The sequence below is a fragment of the Miscanthus floridulus genome, chromosome 16 (genome assembly GCF_019320115.1).
Source record: "Miscanthus floridulus cultivar M001 chromosome 16, ASM1932011v1, whole genome shotgun sequence".
In the NCBI taxonomy this organism is placed as follows: domain Eukaryota; kingdom Viridiplantae; phylum Streptophyta; class Magnoliopsida; order Poales; family Poaceae; genus Miscanthus; species Miscanthus floridulus.
In genome coordinates this window covers 44,725,022-44,732,402 of record NC_089595.1, presented here as the reverse complement: position 1 = coordinate 44,732,402, position 7,381 = coordinate 44,725,022, and the positions used below count along the sequence as shown (strand labels likewise).

General features: G+C 42.1%; 2 protein-coding genes and 1 long non-coding RNA gene across 3 annotated transcripts in view; all 3 read left to right on the top strand.

Moving 5' to 3' along the window:
* Positions 1–387: 387 nt before the first annotated feature.
* Positions 388–3,388, top strand: LOC136513460 (uncharacterized). Its single transcript, XR_010773368.1, has 6 exons — positions 388–1,052; positions 1,465–1,532; positions 1,701–1,795; positions 2,232–2,318; positions 2,411–2,640; positions 3,049–3,388. It is a non-coding gene; the product is annotated as an uncharacterized lncRNA (long non-coding RNA).
* Positions 3,389–4,041: 653 nt separating this feature from the next.
* LOC136510638 (uncharacterized) lies at positions 4,042–4,428 on the top strand. The gene has a single exon (XM_066505022.1). The coding sequence runs from the start codon at positions 4,042–4,044 to the stop codon at positions 4,426–4,428; it is 387 nt and encodes a 128-aa protein (XP_066361119.1).
* Positions 4,429–5,967: 1,539 nt separating this feature from the next.
* The window catches only part of LOC136510637 (proline-rich receptor-like protein kinase PERK9), a 53,839-nt gene continuing 52,425 nt past the window's right edge, over positions 5,968–7,381 (top strand). Inside the window, exon 1 of the mRNA XM_066505021.1 lies at positions 5,968–6,376. Within this exon, the coding sequence (XP_066361118.1) occupies positions 5,968–6,376 (409 nt within the window). The remainder of the gene's footprint in view (positions 6,377–7,381) is intronic.

Below are 7,381 nucleotides of genomic sequence, written 5' to 3'. Positions count from 1 at the left end.
CATTTACCAGCATTACCGATAGAATTTTTATATATATTTCTGGTACGGTGTCTGAATTTTAAGTTGATTTTAGATGATAATCTTATATACAACTAAATACACAACTCACAAGAAATAATTTATAATGTTGTTTATCTATCTATCTATACTATAAAAGAGCGAAGGAATTGTAAAATAGCTGTCACCGAAAAATTTTCTACACACTCTATATCTAGACCCTTGAAAAACTAAACATCTTTAAATCTAACGGTATACCTTAATTAAATTGTGTGCCATCTACCGTCTTACGGTCTCTGTGAGACATCTTACGAGTTCCTGCCTTTTAAAAGGACAGAACACCTTCTCCTCTCGTGATCTTTTTTCCACCCACCTCTCAACATACCCGCCTCCTGTACCCGCCGTCATGATTCCCCCCTCTCTTGCCCTTTCCTTGCTTGCGCCGGAGTCCACGCTTCGCACGCACGGACACCTCCAGGATAGATCACGCCGCACGAACATACGCTTCGCACGCACGGTCACCTCCAGGCTAGATCACGCCGCACGAACATAATCCACACACCGCCGAATCTTGATGATCGCCCCGGGCTCGCCTACGCCGTGGCCTCCTCTCCCTCCCTGCCGAGAAGCCGCGCCGCCGCCGAAAAATTGTTCGCACCCGCGCCGTCGGCTTCGCTCCGCCCTGATCCGCGGCCGACAGACCGCCGAGAAGGACCTCGTCGCACACGCACCGTCGGCCTCGCCGTCCGAGCCCGCGCCGTCGGTTGCCTCCCCAGCCTCCTTCACCAGGCCCTTCAAGATCCAGCATCGGACGTGACCTTGCCAGCCATGGCGACCACCCTGCCAGATCCCTGGCAGACGCATCGCTCACATCTTCCCCATCGAAAAGGGCAGCGATGGCTCCTCCCCTTTGCTCCGCTGCAGTTCGCTACCCACTCTAATAGTAAATCACAAGAGTACAGGCAAAGGACAAACAAATTACAGAGATGTTCCTAAATGTTGCGGGGACGAGTTTGTGAACTGCACACCACTCCTCTTCAGGTTTAACGAAGAAGGTATGCGATTCTTCTGGTTCTTGAGTGTTCGTGATATAATACATGTAGGCATGTCATGGTTTATAAGACTTAAAATTACCAAAGTTACAAAACAAAACAACTATCGGATGTCCAATGTATGCACGGGGATTATTACATATTAGGATATACCTTAAAAACACAGCTCCCAAAATTGAAATGCACAAAGATTTTCAATTTGTACACTGCCACACTCATGACACATGGCAAGAAGCAGATATGAGTAGCTGGGGAGCTAGAGTCAGTATCCCCAGCTAAAATTGTTGTAAAATTTCCCTGACAGTGTATTTGTCTGAAACTTGGTCTTAAAACCGTATTCCATATCATTTTCCTTGGGTGCCATGTGGCATCTTGTCTAACCTCAGATTTAATAATTGTTTTTGTTCCCTTTCAGCTGAGCAAAAAAGGACCATTTGATCCTGAAGGCGCTGCTTCTCACAGTAGCATGGGATCAGTCAAGAGGTAACGGCTGAATCATGTCCAGATTTTATTATTACCTTGTTTTGGCTGCACTGAACTTTCAAAGGTAGATGTAAAAGAAGAAAGAGTCATCAGTTCCAAAGCCAGCATGTTGTTTAGCTTTTTTAGAGATCAACAAGACAACAACTTATTTATGTTTGTCATTTACAGATTGCAGCGGGTCTTTCGAGATGATTTGGCAAGGAGCAGGACCTTTTGCCTAGCCTTTTCGTATCAAATCAATTATGCATCATTGTTAAAATAAGGTTCAGTTGTGCATCTTTGTTTCTGTTTCATATTTTCAGTTATCACTTATTTGGTCTGCAGCCTCCCCATATATGTGACTTTTGAAATAAGCATATGTGCTCAATTCCAAAGTTCTGAACTACGTGATTTTAATGGCATGTAGTTGCATTTTTTTTTCTAAGAAAAAATAATGGGAACTATCAGTCACTCTGTAGTTGCAACTTTTTGTCTAATCAAGAATAATGGGAACCATCAGTCACTCTGTATCCATTAATTAATAGCTAAACATGGCTACTGACATAACACAATATATTCAGGAAAATGGTTTTTTTATGACGTTTGTGACACTACAGCTCCTTGTGTTGTGATTATGTTGCAAACTTGCAATGTACAGCGCCCCCGTTTCTTCCAACTTTTGCTAAACCGTCTGTGTCCTCTTTTTTTCCCCCTGAACAGAGATTGGGCTGGGCTAGACTGGATTTGGATTCCTCTTCTCATTTCTTGGGATCATTATGCTGTTTGACAAGAGATTTCTGGCAACGGGTAATGTAATAATGATTTATCCTCTTGATTGATTCTGACTTCAGTCTAGTCTCCTGTTTACTGATTAGCACGGTTGTTTGTCATGTTGTCAGATCCTCTTTGTTTCTGGTGTCTTACTGACCACTGGGCTGAAGCCAACAATGTAATTCTCCAGCAAGCCTAAGAATCACAAGGTCCTGATATTATCCCTGCAAAGCCCAAGCAAATGAGCCTCATAAACAGTGTAGGGTTCAATCTATTTCAGGTTTGGCTTTTTTGTGGTCCTCGTTGGATAGCCTGCCTTAGGCATGATGGTGGACTCTTGCTTCATCATGCTCTTTAGGTTGGTAGTTTCTTTCCTGTTAACGTTACTCATATGTTGAAATATGGTGAGAAAGTTACTTTTCCTCATTGTTATAACAACTGCAAAACATATTGCCTTCTTTTTCTTTTATACTGCATACTATATTTGAATTGCTTTGTACTCTTGTGTCTTTTTTTTAATTCAGTTTGTGGGTCACCATTTCATCGGAAGGCATGCTAAGTTGTTTTTCAAACCAATAAAGAGTCTGACTCAGTTACTCTCATATAGCTATATCATAGATGACCATAAAGTTGTCTCAGTTGCTATTGAAAGTGTTAATATTCTAAGTACGATTAAATGTACCCGCTCATTTCCTATGTTGCATGAACTTGGTAGATGATTGTTATTGATCTAATGTCTGGTGTCTTTTGGTATTTTTTTATTTAGGAACAAGTGAGACCATAGCTTGATGTACTTTGGAGATGACGATGAGGAAAATAGTCCTCGACTTACGGATGAATAAACCAGTGACAGAAAAGTAAAGTAGGAATGATCCAGAAGTGCAATCCTGAAAACATAGGAGACTCACTTGACAAAGATAACTTATATGCTTGATGTGGCCTCATGTACATAAATATATGTGTGTATATTGGATGAACAGATGTTCTGTTTTTGAGAAACTAGAATTCCGGTATCATTATAAGAATCCATCAAATTATTCTCTAGAGGGAGAGATGGGTATCATTATAAGAATCCATCAAATTGTTCTCTAGAGGCAAAAAATACATGTTGCACTTCATATCATTATATGATGGCATAGAGTTTTGTTTCAATTCAATGATTGCGCATAGAATTTTTATAGTACATGAATTAGATTACCTTGATATGTTTCGCCATTAGAACATGAGGTTTCCACCGATGCCACCATGCCTCGTGAACTTTCACCTAGATCTGGCCAAGTCCACTTTCTTAGGCCTTGGTGTCAACCACTAACCGGCAACGTCTGGCATGTGGTTGTCGTAGGACAAGGTTACTTAGAGATCTTCGTCTCACATGGTTAATATTTATTGGTGTGTATGTTTATTGCAACCTCCAACGTTATCATTCCTCCAACGCATAAGAACAACGTTGTCATTCCTCCAACATATAAGAATTTTTTATACACACGTGCGTGCATCAAACAATTGTTTTTAAGGTCGCTATTTTTCTGAGATATAAGATACCTGAAATATAGCAATTTTTTTAAGGTCGCTATTTTTCTGAGATGGATTAATAAAATATCACTATTTTTAGGTCAGTAGCAAATGCACTGCACCGGAGCCATCTACTGAGTGCACGCTATATATAGAAAACGCTGCGAGTCTGCGACAGATCCAAGAACGAATCCAGAGAAGCTCAGCCACCCACAGGCCACAGGTAGCTGCTCTGCTAGCTCCGACAATGGCGGTGCAAAGGGCCTCCACGACGGCACCTGTGATCGCCGCGCTCCTCCTCCTGCTGCCGGCGCTGATGCTGTCCTCGACAGCGTGGGCGGCGCGCCCGTTAGGTGGAAGCATCGTCGAACTACCCACACCCTTCTCCGACCCTCCTCCGAGGCCTTGGGGTCCCGTGGTCAGCTATCCTCCGCCGCAGAATATGGGGCAAGCGTCGTCGTCTCCTCCTCCTCCGCGTCCGGCGGCCTCGGTGGTGGAGCCGCCGTACATTATTCAGGTGCCCTCCGGCCGCCCTGGATTTCCCTACCACCACCATGCGCCACCGCCGGAGACATACTGGCCGTCGGCGCCGAGTAACTATCGATTGATTCATAGGAATGTTAGGACGAGATAGACCAGATTTAATTTGTTGATGAGGCAGAATATTTCTTTTAGTTTTATTATGCTTGTGATCAAATAAATTAAGCACGAGAAAATAGATATATGATTGTTGTATTTCTTACTACTGCCAGGAAACCACCAAATAATTCAAATCTACAAAGCATTAATAGAGACGACCGTTTTAGTTATGTCTACATCTGTTAAGAGTTAACAGAGGCGGACGTCTTAAGGTGATTCCTCTGTTTAACAAAGTTATTCTTGGGCGTCCGTCTTAGTTAATTATGAGGCGGCCATGGCTCCTACCTTTAGAAAATGGCTAATTAATAGCGACGGAAGCCGTGCCCAACTCTAGAAATCCAAAATGGCCGTATCTGAAGACCATTTCAGTAGTAGTGAACATTTCTTTTTTTTAAATATCTTTTTCAGATGGTTAACATTATTGAGCCGCCTCTAGATATTAATTAACACAGGCAACTTTGTTACACAAACCACCAGTATAAACATTAGCACTAGCGGTTAACCTAAGTATTTCGCCAATGTAAATTTGTTTACACAAGCGGCATCGTTATGCCAATAATAACAGGTGTAAATAGATCTACACTAGCAGTTCTCGAGCATACGCCAATGGAACATCATCATTTTCATTATCTTTCATGCTGATGGTTCATAAAACCGCCTATATATATTGTCAGTAAAACCCATTTCTATAGAGAGAATTCCCTATGTACCCCTAGAAAAAGTGGTTGTCACTTCTGTGCCCTCGAAATAATTGTTCGACTCCTATGCCCGCTTTAAAAGTTAATGGCCAGCTGATGGATAGGGCATTCATTATCTTTCATGCTGGTGGTTCACAAAACCGCCTGTAAATAAAGATACAAAAACTACCGCCAGTAAAACCCATTTCTATATAGAGAATTCCCTATGTACCCCTAGAAAAAGTGGTTGCCCCTTCTGTGCCCTCGAAATAATCGTTTGAGCTCCTATACCCGCTTTAAAAGTTAATGTCAAGGGCACCAAAGGGAAGAAAAAATTTAGAGCGGGCATAGAAGTCCCAATTGGCTGAAAGGGACTTATGATTACAATTGGCTGAATTATAACATATTGATATATTGAGTTATACAAAACTAGTAGTAAATGAAGATTTGATGTTATGTCTCAAAGATAGAATTTAGTAAGGACTAATTAAGAAACAAAAAAGGTGGCAAAACACAAAGATGCACTAAACAAATTCCAAAATCGGTCTTCTATTTGAACGTACTTCTGAAAAGTTAAGGAAGCTATAAATGCAAGCTATACATATTCAGTAGTGCAATAGAAGTTTTCCATTTGAGCATATATACATTTTTGATAAATACAAGAAACTATAAATGCGAGCCAACATATGTGAGGGACAAAAAAAAAAGCATTCCACTAGTTCGATTGATTTCCATATGCATGCCTTATTTACAAGCTAGGCTCGACTACATATAGAGGGGCCCAACTTCCATCCGCCACAATACCCTCCCATCCACATAGATCCACAAAAAGAGAAGAAAAAATTCACAAGCTAGCCATGGCTAGCAGCAAGAATAATATCATCGGAGCGACCACATCACCAATTGTGGTTGTGGTGGCAATGACACTACTGACCACACTTTTGATGATGGAGGCAGATGCACAGCCATACGATGACTCAGCAATGCCACCTGGCATGGTTGGGGATTTGCTGCCACGGGGGAGAGTACCACCCTCTGGGCCTAGCCATCCGCCGCCCTTGGTGGCGATGCCACCACCATATTTAATACCACCTGTCGGACCTAGGAAGCCTCCTTCCATGGTGGCACTGCCACCTGACGGGGTTGGGGATCTGCTACCACGAGGAAGAGTACCACCCTCCGGGCCTAGCCATCCGCCACCCTTGGTGGCGATGCCACCACAATGGAGGATACCACCCTGTGGGCCTAGCAAATCACCGCCTTCTGGGCATAGAAAGTCACCACCCTCTGGGCATAGAAGGTCACCGTCCACACCACCATGGAGGAGAATACCACCCTCTGGACCAACCAAGCCACCGTCCATGGAGGAAATGATTGACCATAGTAATCATGTGCTCGGTGTGAATGAAAAGTTTGTTGGTAATGGAGGGATGAATACACAAGGATGATGCGGTGTAACTTATAAGCAAGAACCTAAATAATAAGAGCATCTGGGTTGTTTATTTTCATCGAGTTCATGCATATGGTCAAGGAAAGATTCTCTTCTGAGCGCAATTGTCACCTTTGCTTCAAAGATGAAGTGGCCTACAATAACCTTCAGATAACCTCCATCTCGATCTTGTGCTGTAAGATCCTCTAGTTTCTTGCAAACTGACTGCAAACAAACAACGCCTATCACTAATAGGCCTGCGGGAAGGTGTAGACAGGTCATGTCCGGGACTGCCACTGCAAGTCATTTTTTTTGGCAACATGGTCCGTATCTAGGAAAATAATTTTTGATTTTTTTTTGAAAAACAACCATAAAAAAGTATTTTTTATATTATAAGAGAAACGCGCGGCTATAGATTTGAACTTCCAACCTCAAGCCTCGCGCAAGCCCCCCTCTACTACTACGTGACAAAGTGTGGGACGCTATTTTTCTATTGACTTTTACAAATCTTGCAGCACATATTTTGATACCTAAATTGTCATACCCGATTTTAAGAACAAAATCGGATGAAGAATCCTGTGTGTGCCCAGGAATCAATCATACACATAAAATGACAAATTACATTATATCAAGCTCAGAGTTTATTACATATCGAATGATAATCCATACATTGGAACAATTAAATTATCAAAGTAGTGGAAACTCAAATCTAATCTTCATGTGAGGCCTCCAAGTGCCACATGAACGGTTGACTGGTGAACCATAAGTTTAGTAATCCTTAGGAAACTTATCATAAGCGTCATAATCTGTTATCCATCCAGGATTTTTATCCAAGTAATAAA